At 40.2% G+C, this 24,785-nt stretch overlaps 2 protein-coding genes across 2 annotated transcripts; both read right to left on the bottom strand.

Annotated features, from left to right (window-relative positions):
- Positions 1-872: 872 nt before the first annotated feature.
- Positions 873-2,462, bottom strand: LOC124245866 (importin subunit alpha-1-like). Its single transcript, XM_046673653.1, has one exon. The coding sequence runs from the start codon at positions 2,460-2,462 to the stop codon at positions 873-875; it is 1,590 nt and encodes a 529-aa protein (XP_046529609.1).
- Positions 2,463-13,853: 11,391 nt separating this feature from the next.
- On the bottom strand, positions 13,854-19,144 carry SERPINA7 (serpin family A member 7). The gene is made up of 5 exons (XM_046674016.1): positions 19,108-19,144; positions 16,890-17,525; positions 15,552-15,825; positions 14,669-14,816; positions 13,854-14,130 (listed from the first exon to the last, which is right to left on the bottom strand). Exons 2-5 carry the CDS (start codon positions 17,506-17,508, stop codon positions 13,927-13,929), a joined length of 1,245 nt encoding a protein of 414 aa, XP_046529972.1. The 5' UTR covers positions 17,509-17,525; positions 19,108-19,144; the 3' UTR covers positions 13,854-13,926.
- Between the last annotated feature and the right edge of the window lie 5,641 nt (positions 19,145-24,785).

Below are 24,785 nucleotides of genomic sequence, written 5' to 3'. Positions count from 1 at the left end.
TGCAGGTATAAATGTCCCTCTAAGTGCTGCTTTTGCGGCATCCCATAAGTTTTGGTATGTCGGTTTTTAAATTTTCATTCATCTCAATGTATTTTCTAATTTCTCTTGTATTTTCTTTTCTTTGACCCACTGATTGTTTAATAGTGTAATGTTTAATTTCCACATATGTGAAATTTCCAGATTTCCTTATGATATTGATTCCTACTTTTATTCCCTGGTGGTAAGAGAAGATGTTTCATATATTTCAATCTTTTTAAAATTATTGAGACTTGTTTTCTGGGTTAACACATGGTCTACCCTATAATAAGTTCCGTGGCTACATGAAAAGAATGTGTATTCTGCTGTCCTTGTGTATTGTGCTCTATATATGTCTATTAGGTCTAGTTGCTTTATAATATTATTTAAATCTTCTATTTCCTTGATGGTCTTCTTTCTAGCTGTTTTAATCAGTATTGAATATGGGGTATTTAACTCTCCAACTATTATTGTTGAATTTATTTCTTCCTTAAATTCTATCTGTTTTTGCCTCATATATTTCAGGCTCTGCTGTTAGCTGTATATATGATCATAAATATTGTATTTTCTTGATGAACTGACAATTTATGATTACATAATATCCTTTTTTTGGAATTTAAGCTTTATTTACAGGACACTGCAAGATATGAAATTCCACGTAGAAATAAGAAACCCATTGAGAGGAGAAGCTTCATACAATATGTGCACAGTTTGGAACTGTTCAAGTATTGTTTCATTGTAAAAAGTATTACAATAACAAACCACATTTTAAAAGAGTTCTTAGTAGAGAAACAGTTAAGACAAATTTATACCAAACACAGCACACAACAAACAACTTTCTGCCTCAGCTGTACAGGCTAAAAGTTAAAGGTCCCTGGAGGGCCATCCTGAACTTGGAATGTATAGCCTTCAGAGGTAGTTTCTGGCACAACATTTTGATCTTCCTCTTCCTCTACAGAGAAATACTTCTCAATCAAGTTTAATGAAGCTTTGTACACAGACTCATTTTCATGGTTTTGTAGAGCTTCAATTTTGTCCAAACCTCCACATTCTTCGATCATTATACTAAGTTTCTCAGTTTCACCTAGTTTCTCAGCAGCCTGAAAGATATTTGAAATGGCATCCAGAATAACCAGAATAATTTTGGTGTCTTTTGCAGTTAAGAGGTTCATCAACGGTTCTATTATGCCACAATGAACAAGGTATACAATCTGTTCAACTGTTCCACCACTTGTATAGTTGGTCACAGCCCATACAGCTTCCTTTTGTGTCTTAAAGTCTGCCTTAGAGAGAACACCAACGAGGAATGGGACTAATCCATGATTCACAACTTGCTGTATCTGGTCCTGGCGGCCAGCTGTGATGTTTGACATTGTCCACGTAGCTTCCTTCTGAATGTTAGTTTTGGGGTTCGTTAGCAGGCTGGGACAGATGGCAAGTGCTCCCTCATCTATTACAACCTGAGTCTGTTCATCTGTCCCAGTGACAATATTTCCTATGGCTCTTAGTGCAGGAGTCACAATTGGCAATTCAGTAGATCCTAGAAGCTTTACAAGTTGGGGTACCACTCCTGTTTTCACGACCATTTCAATCCGTTCATTTGGACCATCGGTAAGGTAGGAAATGGCCCAACAGGTATCTGCTAATACTTCTGGATCATCATGATGCAGGAGACGAACTAAAGTGGGAAGAATTTGCTCAACAGCATCTAATGGGGGTGCAGCATTCTTGTTGAGACAAAGGTTTGAAAGTGTCCAGGTAAGATTACATAAGTAACCACATGCCAAAGATGACATATCGGGAACTGCAAGAAGAGCCAACAGCGGGTCAACTGCACCATACTTGATCACCAAGTCTTGGAAAACCGAACCATCACCTGCAATGTTTCCTAGAGCCCATACGGCTTGTTCACTGATGTGGGCATGGGGAGATGCCAACAGAGAAATGAATGCTGGGATAGCACCTCCCTCTACCACAGCCTTGGTCTGTTCTGATGTCTCGGAAGCGATGTTAGTGAGGGCCCAAGCAGACTCAAACTGAATGGGACTATAATCAGTTCTGCCCAAGAAGGACACAAATTTTGGAATCAAACCAGCCTGGATTATGTTGTCTATGGGGGGCTGTTTTTCTCTAGAAAGCAGTTTCCTAGCAGCTTGAGTAGCTTGGAGCTGGCTTTCCAAATTGTTGCTATTTATGCCTTTGACAGTATCCTCAACAGACCAATTTACAGTGCCCTGGTTGTTGTGGTTTTCCTGTAGTGGAGAAGTAGCATCATCAGGAAAGGAGCTTACATTTCTCCTTTTCAGCATCTGGTCATCTTTCTTACCTTTCCTCAGCTCCTCATTAACTTCTATCCGGCGCCGCCTCATTTCTGTGCTGTCTTTCCCCTTGTTCTTGAATCTGTTAAGGTGGGCAGCCGGGGAATTAGCATTCTCGTTGGAGGACATGATAATGAGACAAAGAGAGAAAGCTACACAGCCGGCTCAGGATTCCACAGGAGTCGGCGTGGCACGCACACGCTGCGGGTCGGATGCCCTGAAAACGTCCACCGCAGCCCAGCCCGAAGATGGTGTGCTACATAATATCCTTTTTCTCTTGTAATAATTTTTATCTTAAAGTGTATTTTGTCTAACAATAATATAACCACACCAGCTCTCTTTTGGTTACTATTTGCATGAAATATCTTTTTCTTCCTTTTACTTTCAAACTATTTGTGTATTTGAATCTAAAGTGAGTCTCTTGCAGAGAGTATAAGGTTTGATCATAATTTTTATCTATTCTGTCCATCTCTGCTTTTTAGTTGAAAATTTTAATCCATTTGTACATAGTGTAATAAGGAAGGATTTCCATCTGAAATTTTGCTATTTATTTTTTATATGTCGTATATTTTTTGTTCGTCAATTACTCAATATTTGCCTTATTTTCTGGTAAACAGATATCATCTAGTGCATCATTTTAATTACCTGGTCATTTCTTAAACTATATATGTTTTAGTTACTTTATTAGTTGCTGTCCTGAGATTACAATTAACATCTTAATTTATGAATATTGTTTGTATTAATACGAACTTATTTACAGTAGCATAAAAAAATTTTGTTCATAGATAGCTCTTCCCCCATAATGTTATTGTCACCAATTATATCTTTATTTTTATACATTATGTGTACATTAGCATAGATTTGTAATTATTGTTTTATGTCATTGTCATTTAAATTATATACCAAAGCAGAGGACTTACAAACCAAATATACATTAATATTGAATTTTTAATTTTCCTATCTAGTATCTTTGATGATATTTTTAATTTTTTCCTGTGGATTTGAGTGACTGTCTAATACCCTTTCATTTAAGTTTGAAGGGCATCCTATAGCAATTCTTGTGGGGCAAGTCTACTAATGACAAACTCCTTCAGGTTTTTTTCCCCATCTGGGAATATCTTAGTTTCTCCTTCAATTTGAGAATAGTTTGATGGATACAGAATTTTTTGTTGACAATTTTTTATTTTTCATTATTTTGAATATGTCATCTCATTGTCTGTTGTTCTTCATGGTTTATGATGAAAAATTGGTTGTTAATTTTATTGAGGATCCCTTGTAACTGATGGGTCACTTCTTTGTTGCTGCTTTCAGTAGTTTCTCTTTGTCTTTGTCTTTTGAAAGTCTGATTATAATGTGTCTCAGTATGGATCTCATTAATTTTATCCTACCTGGGGTTTGTGGAGATTCTTAGATTTGTATATTCGTATCTTTCATCAAATTTGGGGAGTTTTCTGTCATTATTTCTTTTAATATTCTCTCTGGCACTTCCCCCCACCCCCACCCCTTCTGGGACTTCCACTATGCATATGTTGGTATACTATAGGACTCTAGGCTCTCTTCACTTTTCTTCATTCATTTTTCTTTCTGATTCTCAATTGACCTATCTTCAAGTTTGCAAATTCTTTATTCTGCCTTCTCAAATCTACTATTGAGTCACTCTAGTGAATTTTTCAGTTGCTGGAGTTCTCAGCTCTAGAATTTCTATTTGGTCCCTTCTTATAGCTTCTATTTCTTTATTGATGTTCTTTTTTTGGTAAGACATCACTTTCTTGGTTTCCTTTCATTCTTATTATGTGATTTCCTTTAGTTCTTTGAGTATATTTAAAATAGTTATTTTATAGTCTTTGTCTAATAATTCCAATGTCTAGATTCCACAGGTACAGTTTCTATTAACTCCTTTTTGACCCCCATACATGGCTATACTTTCTTATTTATTTTGATGCCATGTAATTATTTGTTGAAAACTAGGCATTTTGAATGGTATTATAGTGTAGAAATTCTGGATATCAGATATTCTCCCATTCCCAGAGTTGTTGTTGCTTATTTTACTTGTAATTTCTTGTTTATTCAGTGACTTTTCTGAACTAATTTTGTAAAGTTTATGTTCTTTTCATGTGTGGCCCATGAAATCTTTGCTCCATTAGCTTAGTGGTCAGCTAGTGAATGGACAGAGATTTCCTTAAACGCCTGAGAGAAAGAAAAAAAATCTCTTTCCAAACAGGCTCTACATGTACATTAGGGCATACCTTCAATACTCAGCATGACTGTTTACAATTCTGCCTTACCTTTTACTTCCTGTTTGCATAGAACCTGAAGATCAGCCAGACGTGAGGCCTAGGTTCTTCTCAGCCACTTTCTGAGAATGCGCTCAGCCCTGGACATCTGTGTTGACTTAAAGATTCCCAGGAATATGCCAGATATTTTGAATGCCCTTATTCCTCAAGGTATTTTATTCCCCAGCTTTACTTCCCAAGCTTTTTGGTTAGTTTATTATTTGCCTCAACTGTTGTCAGTTTTCTCAGGTAGCTATGACTTAGTCATTGGCCTTTAAATGTTTTCAACAAATGCTCCCTGGCTAGGCATCTCAGCAGTCAGAGAATTCAGAGTTTGGTGAAATAAAGGCAAACATAGTCACCCTGCCCTCCAGGGAGTCACTGGACACATCAAACCAAGCAACCATAATAATGCTTTGAGGGAAAAGTGTCCTTATGCTTCCTCTGGTATTAGTATCTCCACCCAGAATGTAGGCTGTTGTTTTCAATGCCACCATTGAGCTAGGGATCAAGGTATGGGATGGGGGTAATTTAAAATTTCACAAAGTTCTCTCTTCCTACTGAGATTCAGCTATTTTTTTCCTTAATTAAGTATTCTGCTGATTGCTACAAGCCTTTGGCTAGTTTCCAGAGTTTGGAAAACTTGATTCTGACAAGTTTTGCCAATTTAATAGTTATTTTTGTGGAGAAATGGGATTTTGAAGTTCTCTATTCTGCCTTTATCTCTCTGAGGAGACTTATTAAGCCTTTTTGCTTGAAGATATTTTTCAGCCTGAAGTCTTTCTGTTTAGAGTCCAGTATTAGTTGGCATTTTAAGCCATGCAGGGCCACTACTATCTACTGAATTGTGTTGTTAAAAAATTTATATGTGTGAAACTCTAGCCCCCAACATGACTGTATTTGGAGATAAGTCTTTTAGGATGTCATCAATGTAAAACGAGACCATAAAGGTGGGGTCTTAATCTGATAGAAATAGTAACCTTACAAGAAGAAGAAGAGATCTCTTTTTCTCTTTCTCTCTCTCTCTCTCCGTATGCACACACCTAGGAAAGACCATGTCAGGACAGAATGAGAAGGTGGCTGTCTGTAAGCTGGGAGGAGAGTATTCACCAGAAACCAACCATGCTGCACCTCAATCTGGGATTTCTAGCCTCCAGAACTATGAGAAAATAAATTTGTGTTGTTTAAGCCACCCAGTCTATATTATTTGGTTATGGCAGACCTAGAAGACTAATACATGTTTTGTTACCAAGGAGTGAGGTGCTGCTGTAGCAAATACCTAAACATGTGGGAGCAGCTTTGGAACTGGGTAATGGATAGAGGCTGGAAGAGTTTTAAGGTACAATCTAAAAATATAGACATTAATGGTGATTCTAGTGAGATCTTAGCTGGAAATAAGGACCATGTTATTGGAAACTGGAAGAAAGGAGATCCTGGTTACAAAGTGGCAAAGAACTTGGCTGAACTGTTTTCTAATGTTTTGTGGAAGGTAGAACTTTCAAGGGACAAAATTGGATACCTACCTGAAGAGATTTCTAAGCAAAGTTTTGAAAGAGTGGCTTAGTTCTCCTTACTTCTTATAGTAAAATGCCAAAGGAGAGAGATAAATTGAAGAAGGAATTGTTAATCAAAAAAGAACTTGAACTTGGAGATTTGGAAAATTTTCAGCCTGCCCCTATTTCAAAAACTGAGAAAGCTGTTGTGGCTAGACTATCACTTGACTAATAGTTTATGTGGTTCTATTAGCAGAAACACTGCCAGTTTAAACTGAAGGATGAAGGTGGGACAAAATGAAGGAAGGCTTCTTGGACTTGACAGAATAACGATAGAGCTATTTGGCTGTGAATATGTGCTCTCCTTCAAGAAGAGGGGAAAATGACCCTGAAAGCAATTCAGAGATCATCAGAGCTACCACTTCAGTTTCAACCGGCCAGATGGCCTTTTCCTGAAACCTTAGGGGCAGGATCCGCTGGAGCCTTGTGGGTGGGAGCCTGGCCCAGCAGAGTTGCAGGGGCAGTACCACAGCTTAGAGTCATGGAGGAGATGTTGCCACCCCAGTGGTCCTGAGTGGCAGAGTATTAAACTAGAGGATTATTTTTTAATCTTAAAATCTAATGGAATTTGCCTTGCTAGGTTTTGGACTTGCATGGGACCCATCGTCCCTCTTTTCCTTCTAATTTCTCCCTTTTGGAATGGAAATGTATCCTATGCCAGCCCCTCCATTGTATTTTGGAAACACATAAACTGTCTAGTTTCACAGTAACAGCTGGAGACAAATTTTGCCTCAGGACGAATTGTACCTTGAGTCTCACCTATATCTGATTTATATGGTATTTAAATGAGACTTTGGACTTTAAATTTTAGAGTCAATGCTAGAATGAGTTAAGATTTTGAGAACTGTTGGGATGGAATGAATGTATTTTGCATGCAAGAATGACATGAATTTTGGGGAGCCAGGGGTAGAATTCTATGGAATGAATTACGTCCCCTCTAAAATTCATATGTTGAAACCCTAACGTCCAATGAGACTGTATTTGGAGATAAGGTGTTTAGAAGGAAATTAAGATAAAATGAGGTCATAATGGCAGAGTCCTAATCTGATAGGATTGGTGGGCTTATGAGAAGAATAAGAAGAAAGAAATCTCTCTATGTGTACAAACTGAGGAAAGATCATGTCAGGACAAAGTAAGAAGGCATCTGTCTCCAAGCCGGGAAGAGAGTACTCACCAGAAACTGACCATTCTGAACCTTGATCTGGGACATCTAGCCTTCAGAACCATGAGAAAATTAATTTCTGTTGTTTAACCACCCAGTGTCTGTTATTTTGTTATGGCAGCCTGAGCAGACTAAGACTCTCTATAGCCTTCTGTGTTTCATCTCAAACCAGACAATTCTGCAATGTGCATCCCTTTCTTGACACACCTTCCTAAACACAGCAAGTAACAACGAATACACCCTCTCAACATTCTATTATCCAATCTCTTCTCCTAGAGCTTCTGGCTTACTAGGTCTTTGGTTTGACTTTCAAGTGATCGTGGATGATAAATGCACCCAATATTTGCCACTGCACTTGGGTCTCCATGTCTCCAGTTTCCAATTTCAACTTCCTCACTGCACACAACTTGACCACTAAGCCAAAGCCACATGTTGTAGACTTTTATTATGAGTGAATTACACTTCAAAGTAGTACCAATCTCTGTATTCTTTAGTATGTTAGCTGCTGTTACAAATACATCCCAACATTTCTGTGACTTAAAGCAATAAAAGTTCCTTTTTCACTCGGGTAACAGTACAATGTGGGTATTCCTGGGCAGAAGGTAACTTTCCTCCACATGGTGACTCAGATAAAACAGATTTTTTTTTCAGTGCTAGCTGCTTGGATCTGAGAGACTTTCTTCAAAAAAGAGAGAGCAGAGAAGGCACACTGGCTCCATAACCTCCATGGTTCAGAAGTGATGTCACTGACCTATCCACTAGGCACAGTAGTCACAGGGCCTTAGGGTCATGATACTCTTAAGGGGCTCATAAAAAAGGTTTCATTTTAGTTTATTTTAAAAACAAAAGATAAAATGAGCATAATAATAATGAACATATAATAGTAAATTAAGGGGCCCCTTCCTCTCTAAAAATATATTTTATGACTGCATTGATATAACGATAAATATAATCCAGCTTAATTTACTAGAGAACCATATTAGTTTCCTATGACTGCTGTAACAAATTACCACAAACTTGATGGCTTAAAACAACAGAAATTTATTTTCTTACAGTTCTAGAGGCCAGAAGTTCAAAATAGTTTTACTGGAACAAAACCAAGATGTCAGCAGTTGTACTCTATCTGTAGGATATAGGGGACAATCTATTTCCTTGCCTTTTCCAGCTTCTAGTGCTGTATTCCCTACATTCCTTGTCACATAACCCCTTCCTCTATCTTCAGATCCAGTACTATAGCATCTTCAAATCTCTCTCTTCTTCGATCATCATATCACCTTCTCCTATGTTCAAATCTCTCTCTGCTTCCCTCTTAAAAGGGATGTTTGTGATTGCATTTAGGGCCTGACTGTATAATCCAGGATAAAATTCCCATCTCAAGGTCCATAACTTTCTCACATCTGTGAAGTCTCTTTTGTCATGCAAAATTAATATTCACAGATTCCACAGATTAAGAACTAGATAACTTTGGGGGCCATTATTCAGTCTACCACAAGAACTAACCACATTACCCCATTTAACTGCAAAAGGGTGAGTGGAAAATGTAGCCCCTTACTGGTTACCCATTTGCCAGAAATAACCCTTCACTATGGAGGTGCTAGCAGGAGAGCTAGTTGACTCTACCATGCTCCTCCATAGGTCTGTCACAAAAATTAATTGAGATAATATGTGTAAAATGCTTAGCATAGTGCCTTGCACATAGTAAACCCTTGATACAGCATATCATCTATTACTATTCTGTTCACTCCCATTGTTCAGTTGCAGTACTCCTCTTTTGCTACCTTTTATCCACTCTCTCCTTTAATGCTTTGCACTTGACTCTTTGGGGTCAAGGGTTAACGTTGGGCAGTATTTTCCAAAACAAAATCTTTTCACCCAAATTGGATAGTTTTGCCTCAGAGTGGTATATTACCTTCTCAGACTGTTTAAATAACCCTTCCCGTCAAGGCATTTGGAACCATTTTTTAAGGACAAGACTCCAAAGCATTGTAAGGGACCGCACAAAGGCAAGTCAAGTTGACTTTCCAGAATGGGGATCACTTAGCTGATTCATAAATTTAGAGTGAGTTTTCTGCACACCAAGTACCTTTATCCCAAAGGCAGGGAAAGCCTTTTTTTTTGAGGACTTCTTTAGTTCTCATAACCCAAGTGATAAGCAGCAACTCCAAAGTTACTTTTACCTTATTGTCTCAGTAGGCCTTGCGTTCTTTACACAAATACCCTTTTAGTGGCTGCTCTGATAGCTCAGTGTCCCTATAGCACATGTACACATTAGTATTGACTGTGAACTATAACGTATACCTCCTCAGATCAGCCTTATTTTCTATCTTTGAAAAGCCTTCACTCTTGTCTAAGGACTTCTCCTTTTAGCCATGAGTCTCAGGCATGGTTTCCACTAAGGTACATCAGAGACTTCCCTAAGCTTGGTTCTCCAGGAGAGAATATTTTTTCACATTCCAGAAGGTACCAGACTGTGTGCATAAATGGCTTTTCTGTACCACCCTCTCTAGGCAGCACAGGTTAACAGATACACCAGCCTTTGAGAAAGGAACCCACACTCTGCTCTCACCCTGCCTTCTCTACCTGTTAGGGCTGAGCCCCAGGTAGAGAGGATAAAAAACTCCGTGAAAGTTTTAGGGACTTTGCCTCAACTCCCAGGAGTCATCATGGAAATCTGAAAGCTTTGTGGATAAACCACACATCTAACATGACTCTACTGCAGAAGAGTAATAATGGCTGAGAAGTGTTGAAATGCATGTGCCTGAGGACGACCTCATAGAGACCCCTGTAGCCCTGTGTAATGTGGGGAGAGAAGTTCTCAGTCCTCATGCCCTGTCAGTGGGGAAGACAGGGGGGTGGGTATGCCTAAAAGTTGAAGGAGGACCAAGAGATCAAAAGTGATCTTGAGATTGGCATCAAGACAATGCTTTAAGGAGGCCCTGTGAACTGAAGGTTGTGGCAGGACAGGAACCACCTCAACCCATGCCAGTAGTGATGGACAGCAGCCAGTGTGGAAGGAAAATATCAGCATAAGCCAATGTGGACAGATGCTAACCATCTTGGATAAGAAGCCTCTTTCCTGTTATCAGAAAAATACAGGGGCCGGCCTGGTTTCATAGTAGTTAACTTCACATGCTCCGCTTCAGTAGCCTGGGGTTGGCAAGTTCAGATCCTGAGTGCGGACCTACACCCCACTCATCAAGCCATGCTGTGGCAGTGTCCTACATGCAAAATAGAGGAAGATTGGCACAGATGTTAGCTCAGGACCAATCTTCCTCACCAAAAAGTAATAATAATAATACATGACTGAGTGTCCTCCTTTTATGTTAGTTAAATCATTTTGGGAGTTGGGAAAGAGAAAAAAGGTGGGAGAAAGACTTGAATTTAGCCATGTGTTCTACCAAAAGAGAAAGGAAAAGTTTGTAAGTGACTAAACTTGCCTCAAAGTGACCAGGTAAATTTCTGTGCTTTTAAAAGGATAGAGTAGTCAAGAGCAAAGTTTGGTGAAATTATAAGAAGATAAACCACTTTTTTAAACCTCTATAAGCTACTTCAGGGAACAGCCCCCCAAAACTTATTGTATCATTGTATTAGCTAGGGCTTTCCAGCTAATAAAATACAATCCTATTTTATTTTATTAATCCTATAATGCAGTTAGATATCAAGGTCTTTTCCATCCTGTTTTTCCACCGAGGCAGAGTTTTTAACCTAAAGTCCATAGAACCTTCAGGGAAGTCTAAGGACAAAATTCAGAGGATCTATAAATTGTTTATGAAAAATTTCATCTTTAACTTTGCCATCCTCCAGCCAAAGTTTAGCATTTTGTTCATTTATGAATGTGAGCCACAAACCGTGGTAGTGGCAACTGTATCTGTGATTTTTTGTCACATACAAAATCCTCATAATTTCAAAGCAAGTTATCATTGTTGCAAACATCTTGAAATATCACTTATACTTCCTATTACTTTGGAATTAATGTATTTATTATATCTGTTACAATATCTTATTAATTAATATGTTGTGGAAACACATATTACTACGTTATTAATTTTAATTGTATTATTTTTATAATTATATTTTAATGTTACTGATGGCCTTGGTAATCCCAGAAACTTCTTTTTTGGTATTTAAAAATAAGAATGAAAAGAGGCACACACTTACACCAGACTGCCAAAGAGCTCTTCATCTCCTTTGTGGTCAAACTGGATCATAAGTAACTCCACAATCCAGTTCAAAAGAGATAGAAAGAGAGTGAAGAAGGTACCCAACTGTTGTAATGTCCTAGTCCATAAACGTCACACATCACTTACACTCATATGCCATCTATGAGAACCTAGTTTTATGGCTATACCTAACTGCAAGGGAGGCTAGGAAATATAGTATATCAGGGAAGCCCTGTGGCTATAATTCTATCACAATGGAGAAAGGTAAATAGAGTTGGTGAATTTTATATCATCCATGACACTACTCTCTTGTACTCTGTTTCCCAAGAAGTTTTCTGCTTTTTGTTCTAAAAGTTTATCCATATGTTTTCTTGGTGTAGACAGATTTGTTTCTTTTTTTCCACTCCATCCTTTATAATCTGCATTTCTTTTTCATGTCTAAGACTTCCAGTATAATATTAAATAGAAGCAATAATATAGAGAATTCTTGTCTTGATCCAAATTTAGTAGAAATTCTGCTAAAAATTTTCACTATTAAGGTATTTTACAGGTAACCCTTATGGGGTTAAGGAAGTTATCTTCTATTCCTAGTTTGATAGAATGAGCTGATATTTATAAGGTGAATAGTGGCAATCCTTCATGATCTGGCCACAAAAATAAAGGATTTGAATGAGGTTTAGTCTCTAATGAGACACATGAATTACTTCTGGGACAGTATCACTAATTTCTGACTTCCCCCTAGAGATACTGATATTCCTCCCAGAGCAACCCGTGATCCAACTCATTTGGGGAGGTTTAGGAAGGGGCTTGTATGGCATTTACTCTGGCCTCTGGAGGTAAGGCCTGAGCTAGAGAACATAAATCTGCGAACCAGGAGACACATACTGCAACCTTGGTTCTGACACCAGTCAAATGTATGATGTTGATCAATAGGAATAACAACTACTATTTATAGGGTTTTTTTTTTTAATCAGATGTCTGGCTCTGTGATGAGCACATTACATATTTTGCAGTATGGAATGTTCACAAAATCCTGATGACATAGATATCATTCATGCTCGCATTTTACAGATGAGGACAATAAGGCCCAAGGTTTAAGTACTTTGTCCAAGATCACAAAACAGTATAAGTAGCAGAGCCAGGCTTGTAATGTAACTTCAGTGAAACCAAACTCCATGTTAGCAATGAACTTTCTGTACCATGAGTCATTTTCCCTCTCTGGGCTTCCAATTTCTTATCCATAAAATCAACATAAACTATAACAGGAGTAAGCAAATCTCAAATGGGTCTAATAAGAAAGTACTAGAATGTTTGTGGGCTACCTATTTTCTAAGCATATATATTTATTTCAATCTGGAAGAACAATATCTGCAAAAGCATTTATGCATTTTTTTTTACTATTTCCCTGTCACTGAAGAGTTTCACCTTAGAAAGCGCTAGAATTTCAGACACTACATTATTAACACTCACTATGCTATTTATGTGTACTGAATTCTAACACTGGGGCTTTGAATCGCCTGAGATGAAATCTAGTTCATTGGGTGGAGGTGGGTTGGTATGCATAGTCAAAGGGAGGTTGTTGAAGGATATGGGGATAAGGAGGTATCAAACTTCAATGAGAGTAGAGACAAAACGATGAGCCAGGAGGTCTGTTCTTGAGCACATGAGACAAGGGTGCAACATTTGGAAAGTAGTCTGATTAGGATACAGAAAAGGAAGGACTATGAGATATGATATGAATGACTTTCCTTTTCTATTCCTAGCTTATAAGTTAGCAATAAGGAAACTTTTGGGGGGGGGGGGGGGGTGGAGGTGGGCTTGTACAGGGAAATTCATCTCTGTCTCTCTTGCTCTTTTGTCCCTTGCTTGTTAGGTCACAAAAGCCACATCCCCAGCAGGAGCTCTCAGTCTGTGACTCGGCCCTGTAGTGGAAGCACCTTTTTTACAACCAACCAGTGGTAGTTCTGGCAAGAACACAGAGAACCATTTTGATGGGATGAGAGAAAGGAGGTTGAGAAGTTCTCATATAATCCACTGCATTTGCATTGTTTTATATTCGTTGATCTTATTATTAGAATAATGGGATATGAGGACCTGACCTGCATTTCAACTATTCTCCAGAGGGCACAAGAGGGGGTATTTCCCTGCCCAGTCAAATTCTTTCGAGCTAACTAACTGGGCATGCGGGGAGGGTGTTCTGACAAAGAGGAATGCACTGACCTGGGGCCTTCCTGTGCTTTGGGCAACAAGTCACTCATTGACCATGTGAATGTTTGGTCACAGGAGTGGCCCCTTTCACACCCAATGCAGTTTGTCTAGGGTCCAATCTCCACCCCTGCACAAAGGAAAGCACGTCCAAGCCCACATCGATTACATCAAGCTATACTATTTATTTATTTCCCATTGCAATAAGCGCATGCAATTAGGCAACGGCCTCTTTCCCAACTACACTTCTGTTGGGTCCACAACTTTCCCTAGAAAGAGAATGCTCCTGGTGCTTTTCTCTAAAATCAACAACAGAAAAGATCTATCAAATTGGATGATAGGATGAAAGAAAGTTATCTCAGGCTGATCCAGGAATCTGACTTCAGGGACAGCTACAGCTTCAGTTCCCGTTTCACCAATGTGCAGCACAACCTTGTGGGCAGCCTGTTGGGGGAGAAGAAACATTGCTGATCCTCTGAAAAAAACAGGAAAAGTCTTTGTGATGATTTGGAAGCAGGAAGGGAAAAGGAAAGACAAGGTTACCCTTTTACTGAGCTGTGTTGATGGTGCTTGAATATGAAGGCTACTTGGCTAAGTGTAGTAAATGAATCTCTGTTGATTTTAGAACTAGCTGTAAGGGAACCACCTCTTTCTCCATGGCTTTCTGCCTCTAGAAGTCACTTCTCAAGCTTTCTTCTGCCCTCACCACACCCTCCATAACTGTATCTCATTAGCATCAATTCTGATCATTAAGTTCTTCTACCAGAATCATTTTAGGACATAAGGGTAAGGGATGGAATAACTGTTACAGTATCTTGTTTGAGGGTAATGAGAATGACTCCAGAGTGAATCTGGCCTAGAATGAGTCATTCTGCCTCTCTAAGCTTCACAGTGCTCATTGATAAAATGACAGAGTTGAATTAACTGACTCTCAATGGCCCTTCTAGCTCATATATTCAAGAACTCTAATCTACCAACTTACAATGGAAAGTTTAAGACCGTTGTCCTTTGTGAGTCTAGAAAAATCAGCATTGTCAGCAAAAGCATCCTGGATGCCCATCTTCAGAAGGAAGGCTCCAAGGTCATATGTGGCAGAAATGGAAAACTTTGGAACAAACAAGTCAATCCACCTGTTGGGTAAGAGGCAAGGAACACATGGCTATCAGTACACCAAGCTCATGATTCCCTCCCTCTCTCTGTCACTACAGTATTATATTGGACTCTGCTCCTCCCCTAGGTATTGACAACCATTGCTATTCAGGTCAACACATGGCAGGGCACCAAAACCTCAGAAGTTATCCCAGAAGGAATGATCTCTGGTTTAGCCAATGTTGGACTGCAGCACTGGAAGTAGGGAGGTGTGACTCACTTACAATCAAAAAGTAACATCTCTGGGTGTTGGCCAAGGTTGAGGACCCAGTGGCATTAATGCCAACAGGTAGTACCTGGGGAATCTCAAGGTTTTCCATCTAGCACTCCCAGCCCAGTGTGGCTGCTCATCCAACTCTTAACATTAAAATCTAATCCATCCCTCAAGCTCTAGTTGTCCTCTGGGAAGCCATCAATTTAATAACTGGCTGACTTTGGACAGTTCGTTTTATCTTTCTAGCCCTGACTTCCTCATTTGAAAAATGCCTATGATACTATCTCTTTTGCAGGTTTGTTGATGTGTTTAGCAGAAACGAAGTAAATAAAGTGTCTGGTATAGCGGCTGGCACAGAGTATGTTCTCAGCATTCTTTAGCGGTCATCACACAGCTGTTAGGTAGTTTAGGGTGATTCTCCTGCCTCTGAGTTTCTCTGAACTCAGTCTCACCTGTACCGTTATGCCCACCTTCTACTTCTCACATCATCTAAGATGTTTACCCCTTCTGCAGTAACCGGTTCCACTTCTTCAATGTTTTAGATGACATGGCCCCTTCCACCCACTCCATCTGGCCCTCCTTTGGAAGGACAAAGAGTGCAAGAGAATTCTTGCTGTAGTCCATTTGCAGCACTGTGCAGTTCAGCTCCGTATCCACCAGGTAATAGTATTGTTCCATCTGGTGCATCATGGGCACTTGCACCGTTGTGGTCTTGTCCACTGAGAAACTGGAACCCTCTTCTGTCTTGGCTGGATCAAAAGGATTTGCCCACTGGGCTTAAAATACAGAGAAAAGAGACTTGTTTGTTTTAAACCAGTATTAGTGCCAATGAGAGCTTTTCCAACAGTTATCTCATTTAGTAATTAAGGCCATGACAGAGGTAGGTACCTACTGTCAACCATTTTTACAAGTGAGTAACTGAGGATCAGGGAGAGAAAGTGACTTTACATGGTCTCCCAGCTAGCTGATGGCAGAGCCAGGAGTCACACCCAGGGCTGTTAGACTCTGTGTTCAATAGATGTTCCATCTGTGTTCAAAACCACTATACTTACACTAAACCCATCAGAGCCACAGTTTCCTCTTCCGTAAAAAGGTATAAGCACATCCAACATACAGGGTGAAATGAGACAATGGATCTGTTCTGCCGTTTTATCCGTCTACAAGTATGTGGTTTGTGGCCAAGAATTGTTCACTCCTCCACCAAACATGGCTGACATGTGCTGTAGAACCAGGAGAAATCATTTGGGCACAGCACCTTCAGAAAAGAGTCATATGATTCTTGTTGTTACAAGCACCAGCTTTAGAATCAGACAAACCTGGGCAGGAATACCAGCTCTGAAACTTATTAACTGTTTGTACCTGGGCACTTGTAAGGATTAGATGATACAATGTGTGTAGATCACACACAGCGGCATGGTGCTTGGTACATAGTGGGTAGATAGTACATGATAGAAGTATTTATGTAACATGCCCAAGACTGTACAGCAAGTCAGGGTCACAGTAGGATTTAAACCCAAATCTGTTTACCTGCCAAATGCAAGCTTGTCCCACATCACCAAATCTTTTGGAAACTATGATTCTCTAGCTAGATGTTAGCAGGACGTTCATACCATTGTCACTCACCTCTCTGAAAGTGCCCTCTCCCTAGAAATTTCCTGCGTTCATCTACAGAGCTATGTGTGCCTCTGGGAAGATCCAAAACTACATACAGCTATGTCCAGTGGAGCAGGTCGTATGAGGGACACCTACTGATGCCAGTCAGAAGAGACAACCAGCACCCCCCAGTGCCTCACCAAATTATCAGAACATGGAACTAGAAACAGGCCTATTAGGGCTTTACCTTTAAAGTGAATATAGTTCACCAGAACCATGATGGTGTTTGGTTTGAGGTCTTGGATGAGGCCCACAACTTTCCCTTTGGTTTGCTTCACCACATGACTATTGATCTCCTGCTGGGCTGTAGAAATATTGGAGAAGTCAGTAGAAAAGACTTCAGTCTCATAAAGGCTCTTGACATCATCCAAGAATTTTGCCAGTGGTTTCAGCTGCTTTCCAATGAAGAGGGCATTTCCCATCTGTAATTCTAGCTCCTTCTTTGGAAAGTTCAGTGAACATATCAGGTGCTGGAAGCCCTGCTGGATCTCTGCTATTGGGGTGTCTGTGAGGTTGAACCCCAAGCTCTCCAGGATTTGTGTTTGGGTGTTGGAGCAGGCCCCAAGGGAGAGCATGGCCAAAGCTGCAGAAATGCTCACAGGGGAAAAGAAGATGTTCCGATCTGGGGTCTTCACAGTGAACCTCCGGTATAGGTTGAATGCAAAGTCAGCATTGATGGATGACATCTTATAGAGAGTGGCATTTTGTTGGGGAGAATGGCAGGTGGTTTCTCTGCCTTCAGAGCTGTTAGATGGTGCACAATGAAGCCCAAGTACCAGTAGAACCAGATAGAGGAACAGTGGCATTTTGGAAGGAAGGTAATCTATAAGAGATGAAGTGAGAGAACCATTGGGGAATCTCAGCTGCAGGAAAACTTAAAGCCAGAAGCACATAATAATCACCCATCATGATTAGTAAAACAATAGAAGATATTTCATGGTGTGCTCACTAGGGGCTGTGTGGAGGCCTCTCTCCCATAAAAAACTGATGACATCTAATAGGGGCAGGGAGTAGGAGAGTTGGCTCGCTGAGGCCACAGAAGTAATGGCATGGATTATCATTCAGATGTAATATCAACATATGAAAACTATGAACAAATTAAACTCTCGGAAATTGAATAACTTTTTATTTGAACTAGAGGCAGCCTTTTGGAGAGGGAGGAGTTTAAATAAAACTAGTACTCTCGCTGCTTACATTATTTTTTGTATATTAGTGTTTTGGATTTTTTTTTTAATTTGGCACTTTTCTTAAGATAAAAGCTATAAGAGATGATATGAGAGAATACCTGTAGTGGTTTTTTGGATAAAATAAAAAAGAGAATAATTTTCAAAAGATATTTTTAATTATATTGGAAGGGTGGTGGTTTATAGAGCCATGTACAAGATCACGAGCTGAAATTGATGCATTCACACAATGCACAGAAGCCACAGGAGTGTTTCCAAACAACGGGAAGATGAAAGTATAACTTTTTGCATTTCAGATCTCTCTCACTCTAAGTATCATCTAAAAGAGTAATTTCTAAGTTGCAAGACATCTTAAAACTATTATTCTCACACTCATTAATGTTATTTTTTAATTATTAGAGCAGAAGCCAGAAAATATGAGGTAAGACGCTCTGTGCCTGCAAGATTACAAGTCAGTGGAGTAAGAGAGTCAGCTGTGGAATCCAACAACCATGGGTGTAAGTGATCAGAAGGAAGTGATCCATGGAATCAGGCAGGACTCCTTATTCAGTCCTCCATTCTCTTCCTGAGTGATCTCATTCACTCCCAGGAACTCAAATGCCACCACACAAAGCTATATACTCTAGCTGAGATTGCTTTCCGGCATTCCCAGCCATTTGTCCAGTTGCCTACTGGATACATCCACCAGAATGTCCCACATATACCTCAGTTTCAAATTGGAAATATCAAAGTTTTCAAGGTAAACACATCTCCTTAGCCCTCAAGCCTGCTCTTTCATCTTCATTCCACATCGCTATCTACTGAGACTTCCATACCAAAAACCAAGGATTCATCCTAGGGGCTTCTTTTATTCTCATTCCCAACATCTAATGAATCATGATGTTCTATGAGTACTATCTTTTAAAAACCTCTCAAAACTTCTCCTTTCTACTGCCACTGCCTCAGTTCATGACCTGAACTTCTTCACAGCTCCTAGCGGGTCACACTGCCTTCAGTCTCTCCCACCCCAACCCCCCTGCTTCTATCCCTCTATCCAATCTCCACATTGTCACCAGAGTCCTCGTTCAGTAAAAGTCACAGAGACTGGTAGGAGGTCAATTATCAGATGACCACACTTAGACCTTGGCCTCTGGTGCTAGGAGTTTGGAGCTCATGGTTATTTGGGATTCTGAATTGCTGATAGAGACGTTCAAAGTTCCCAAAGAGAAAAAAAGTACTTACAGCATATGCCCAAGAAGCCACTAGCATCTCTCAGAAAGCAAAATCTTTCCATCTTTATAACGTGCCCTGTATTGCAAAAGTGGAGCACTCTTAGTTACTCATTAACCCCAGCATTAACCCTGGGATGATATTTTCAAAGCTGATGCACAAAAACAAGGCCAAAAGGAACAAGGTGAAAAATGATAAGGATGGAACTTTGAATGGTTGCTTCGGCTGCCAGATAGTTCATCTATAACAAAAAAGAAAGAAGACTGTCAGACTTGGAGGAGTCCAGGTTCGTGCTAGGAAATGTATCTTTTCAGCTGGCGGGATGAGGACCATGGGCAAAAGTGCCAAGAGGCTGCAGGATAAAGACTGTTTCCCCCATCAGGGCCAAATAGTGCTGAGATTGGCAGCCTTTTGAGAGAACGGTGCATATAGGCAGAGGTTGGGTGAACCTCTCTAATGGATGTTGTAGAAATTATTTATTCATTGTCTTGCGGGAGATGATGACAAAAGTAGCTTCCAACTCTAGATTTCTGACACTGCATACATCTATGTCTGCTCAGAGAGAAACCAGTCCTGTCTTCTGGTCACTAAAATCCCTGTGCCACAGGACTTCAAAAGAGGATGCAGAAGGAGCCAAGGAGAGTGGAATCAAAGATTTCACTGTCCAGTATGAACCATGTACTGAACTGTGTGCTGCAAAGAGGCAATGGGAGCAAAGAGCACTGGGCTCAGACAGGAGACCTGAGTTCAACCTTGCCTCTACCAGTTTCTAGGTCTAGTAGTAGTAATAATAGTACAACTAGTAGTAGTAATAACAGCAACTTCTGCTTATTGGGTATTTATCATGTGCAGGGCAAGATGTGAATCATCTAATTCCAGACACTTACTGCTTCAGAACTACATTAAGGATGTGTGAACGTTAAGTGAGGGTTGGGGATTGGGTGAATAGCGGCTAGCTTGAGATAGCCTAGACCACAGTCTCTGGTGGGACTTGGAAGCCAAGTTAAATAGTGTAGACTTTACCTTGAGGGCATTAGAAAGCCCCTGGGGGAGTTTGACAAGGCAGTGACTGGATATAGGGTGTTTGTGCTGTGACATTGTTTCTTCTTAACCAAACATAGACAGAGCCCCTACTATGTGGAAAGTACCACACTTGACACTGGGATTTCAGAAATGAATGCTAAATATCAGTCCTGAACCCAAGGGATCTTTCTAACTACCTGACACACACTGCTCAGACTGAAAGGGACAGGGCACATCTCACATATGGGATAGTCATGGGTGCATGTGTCTCGCAGCAAGGCAATGGAAAGCTCAGATCTCCTGACACTGAAGTCAGTCCATGCCCACTCCTGGTATATAACACAGTCTGCTTTCTCAGTTATAGGCAATTGCTGCAGAAGAAACAGGCAGACTATCTAGAAAGAAAACTTCCGAACCTGTGCCCTCTGCTGGCATAGTCAGACAATGGCACAGCTTGTTTTCTGCTGCATCTGACTCAGCTGAGCTTTGCTAGCAGCTAGCAACTGCAGAGTCTGTCACCGACATATGAGAAGAGCAGCCCTGCCCCCGCAGATTCCCCTGTTCTGCACTCTGGAGTCCTGTCATGCGCACTTGTCATGTCTTTGCTATGTAGAAACTATGTAATTTTGGGCCAGTTACTTAATATCCTTGAACCTCAGCTTCCTCACGTCTAAAGAGGAATGATAACAACCCTCACATCATGTGGTTATTGGGAGTATCAAGTGAAATTTAGAGATGGTGTCTGGAAGTTCTTACATAGTGCCTGTCATATAGCAGAGATCCAGCAACTGTTAATCCTCTTCCCCTCCGTCATGCTTTTCCTCCCCCAATGAAAGTCTTCACAGTTCCTATATATCACCTCCCCTCCATTTCCAACTGCTGTTCAGTTCTGCTTTCTGGAAATGCGTTCTCCCTAAGATTAAATGGATTGATTGACTGTTAATGTGTAAGATGTTTTTTAAAATTTATAATTATAACAATAATTTCAGTCTTGTGTAAAGCTGCTGGAGCTAGCACATTGAATACAGAATCTCTAGGAAGTGTAACCATACCAATAAATTCTATCAGACCTAAAATTATGCCCATGTGTCTCTTGGGATGAACACCACCACAATCCATTTCCACAAAAACTCCTCAGCATTTTGAATTAGAAATTCCACAGTTCAAAGCTTCATAGTTTCACAGTTATTTTAATGTGAAAACATTGGTTGCCTACATTTGACTTGATATTTGACCCTCCACTCCAGTCTGGGGGTAAATGATGAGGTCTTACTCTAGTTATAGGTATGTAGACACCAATGGGTGTGGGGTGGTGGCATTAGGAAAACTGGCTTCTTCTCACAATTTAAGTTTCACAAGCAAGAAAAATATCGGATATTTAAACAAGAGAAAAACAGCCTCATTGGACAAAGAGAGGAACTGTTTCTGTTGGCAAGGGATGCTCAGTGGGCATTTTGAGCTTGGGGTTCTTTTAATTTCCTCAATTTTCCTATTCTTGAGTTTTCACTCTTTTCACTTCAATGATTAACTTTGAAAAAAGCGACCTGTCAATGCTGGGAAATGAATTAATTCTGTAATTTGGTAATTCACAGGATCAAGTGCTGAGCATAAGATTTGGCTAATTAGCTGCATTAGATAAATTCTATCTGCATGTTGACTGACTTCAGTATATTCCTTGAGCATTTGAGCCAGGAATTTAGGGTTTTGAGCATATCACTCTTTTTCTTAAGCTTTCTAGTGCCATCAGAAGCTTTCACCTCACCCCACAATATTGAATTCCTTAAAACCTTCAGATGTCTCCGTGGCAGCAATGAGGTCCTCCATAGCCATACTTTCAAAAGGCTCTCTATTGCAGAGGACCACTTAATTAGTTGCTTTGTCTTTTCACTTCACGGGATTTGCCATCTCATCTCATACTCCCTTTCTAGAACACAAATTTTGTTTTCAACTGCCTTTACCCCTATTAGACAAGATAATCAACTTCAAAGATCCATAATTTCCTTAAATTTTCTTACATGAAACCTAATTACTCATATTAATGTCTGTATCAGTCAGAGTTTATGATTCTAAAAGGTAACTACTATTGGGTAACCTTAACAGAAAAGACATTTAGTGGAAGATATAATGCTACACAAAATTAACAGGCATGCCAGAGAATCTTACTCCTTTTGCATGGGAGGAGATGTGGGGACAGAGTTAAGTATCTACTCTGGTTCATGGACATTGGTAAATGGCTTATCTGGCTGTGCATCAGAAGCAACTTGATTGTAAAATAGGTGATAAAAAGATGTAAGGAAGAAATACATGCATAGATATCTGCAAATAGGAACAGAGTGTGAAGGTATTCGTGTCCATGTAAATGCTCACCAAAGAGCAATATCAGCAGAGTAGAAGTTCAACAGTCTGGTTGGTAAGATGATGCGTTCTGTGGATGTCAGTTGGCGTTTTTCCCCAAATGCCCAAGTCTTGGTCTAATGTGTTCATGAAGAAAGCAGCCATGCCAGCTGGGATGGAAGTCATGCATGGGCTCAGAAACAGGCACCTCTACTTAACATGGCTGATCTGCCTACGTCTATATCAGATATCAACATAATACAGCACAATATCTCAGGAGGACTAGCAAGGTAGCTAGTTTTAGCTTGATTACATTGGAACACTTCCATTATAGAAAGGGCATTGTTTTGTTCTCACAGGAGTAGACAATGACTGTAAATGAGGCTTTGCCTTTCTTGTGTGCAAACTTTGTGCCAAATGAGTCACCCATGGACTTATAGAATGCCTTATCTACCATCATGGTATTCTATACAGCATTTCTTCTAACCGAATATTCATTTCATGCCAAACTATATGTGGCAATGGGCTGACACTCATGAAATGCACTGGTCTGATCATATTTCCCATCACCTTGAAGCAGCTGGCCTTTTAGAGAGTGGAATGGTCTTTTGATGACTCAGTTACAGAGCCAGCTAGATGACAACATCTACTAGCACAGGACAATGCCCTCTGTGATACGGTATATGCTCTAAATCAGCATCCAAAATATGGTGCTCTTTCTTCCATAGCTTGGATTCATAGGTTGGGGAATCAAGGAGTGAAAGTGTGTGTGGATCCCCTCATTATTCTCCTAGCATGAATCCACTAGCACAATTTTTGCTTCCCATCCCTATAAACTGGTGTTTTCTGGTTCAAATGTCTTACTTCAAATGGATGCTTCTACCATGGGGTGCAACAATGGTTCCACTGAAGTTGTAGTTGAGGTTGCTACCTGTCCACCTTGGGTCACTCATGTCACTGAATCAATAGGAAAAGAAGGGGGTTAGGGTACTGGGTGGGGTGGTAGATCCTGCCTATCAAGAGGAAATTTCATTGCTATACAAAAAGGGGATTTATAATGCAGGAGTTTCCCAGGGATGCCTCTTAGTATTCCCGTGTGCTGTGACTAAAGTCAATGGAAAACTACAGCAACCCATACAAACAGGACTGCTAATTGTCCAGACACCCCAGGAATGAAGAATTGGGTCACTCCACCAGGCAAGGAACCTCGACCACCTAGGGGCTTGCTAAGGACAAAGGGAATATAGAATGGGTAGTGGAATAAGATAGTTGAAATCACCAGTTATGACCACCAGACTGGTTGCAAAACCAAGGACTATAATAGTCAAGAGTATTTCTTCCCTGTTTTGATATCAATATACCTGTGTTTATATTAACCATTTTTTCTTCCACCTTCCTTTCCCCCTACTTTTCCTATTTATATAAGATGTGTTAATTATGGTTAATTTTGATATCAGTGTACAAGTTACAGATGTCAAAAGGGACTGAGAGGAAGAATGAACATCACCCAAGATGGATAAAGGGACTTTGTATCTTCTTTTCTGAAGAGGGTTAGCATGTTTTCAGTTGCACATGGGATAGTTGCACCGTGATAGGCCGAAGCATGGCTTTGCTGTTTTCTTGACTTGGAAGTGTGTATAGATATTGAGTTGATGAGGGCTAGACTGTGAAAGCTCTGTAATGTGTCAACTTACTAAGACAAATTCCATTTTCTAGATTTCTTTATTTTGCATGTTTCCAGTTAGAGCTGGCCACCATAAAAATTGGCCTAAGATCTGGAAAGCAGAAAAAAACAGTAGCCATGTTTCGCTCTTGGAAGGATGATGTAGGTGAGGAGCCCTGTTGTGTATCACATGCTTTTTTATGCGTCTACTCGTTTGCCTTGTTGGCAATGGCAGTAGGCAGGCTCACAGCTCCAGGTACCAGGGCTATATTCTCCCAGCTTCTCTAATTTCTGGACCAAGTTCAAGAGGGACTTTGTGGTAAGAGTCCCAGTTCTCATGCAGGTCAGGCATGGCAGCAAAGTTTTAGGCTTGAAGATAGATAAAGTCTGGCATGGGTCTCAGTGAGAGAAAGGAAAGATACAGGTTCCATCTTTTTCGCTTGATTAGGTTTTTCCTACATTTTCCCAGTTCCTAGTCATTCTTTTTTCCTGACCATGTGTCCTGTGAGTTGAGAATCAACACCAGACTCCAAAGAAACAGCTGAACCAAGACTGTTTTACCAGTTACCACGGTAGTGTAAAGTCAGATGTCTATTATAATTCGCTTCTTCCAGAGAGAAAGAGTCCACGACATTCTAAGTGGACAAGGACATTTTGAAGGGGCAAGTTG

Source organism: Equus quagga, chromosome 10 (genome assembly GCF_021613505.1).
Source record: "Equus quagga isolate Etosha38 chromosome 10, UCLA_HA_Equagga_1.0, whole genome shotgun sequence".
Taxonomy (NCBI): domain Eukaryota; kingdom Metazoa; phylum Chordata; class Mammalia; order Perissodactyla; family Equidae; genus Equus; species Equus quagga.
The sequence above is the reverse complement of the archived record's forward strand: the minus strand, read 5'-3'. Positions and strand labels throughout refer to the sequence as shown.

Bases quoted from the DNA above. Each gene is read 5' to 3' on its own strand.
- SERPINA7 (XM_046674016.1), bottom strand. From the start codon at position 17,508: ATGCCACTGTTCCTCTATCTGGTTCTACTGGTACTTGGGCTTCATTGT. The intron at 15,826-16,889 runs GTAAAGCCCTAA...CTGTATTTTAAG, and splicing joins GAACTATATTCACTTTAAAG to CCCAGTGGGCAAATCCTTTT. The intron at 14,131-14,668 runs GTAAGTTGGTAG...CTCCCCCAACAG, and splicing joins ACGGTCTTAAACTTTCCATT to GCTGCCCACAAGGTTGTGCT.
- LOC124245866 (XM_046673653.1), bottom strand. From the start codon at position 2,462: ATGTCCTCCAACGAGAATGCTAATTCCCCGGCTGCCCACCTTAACAGA.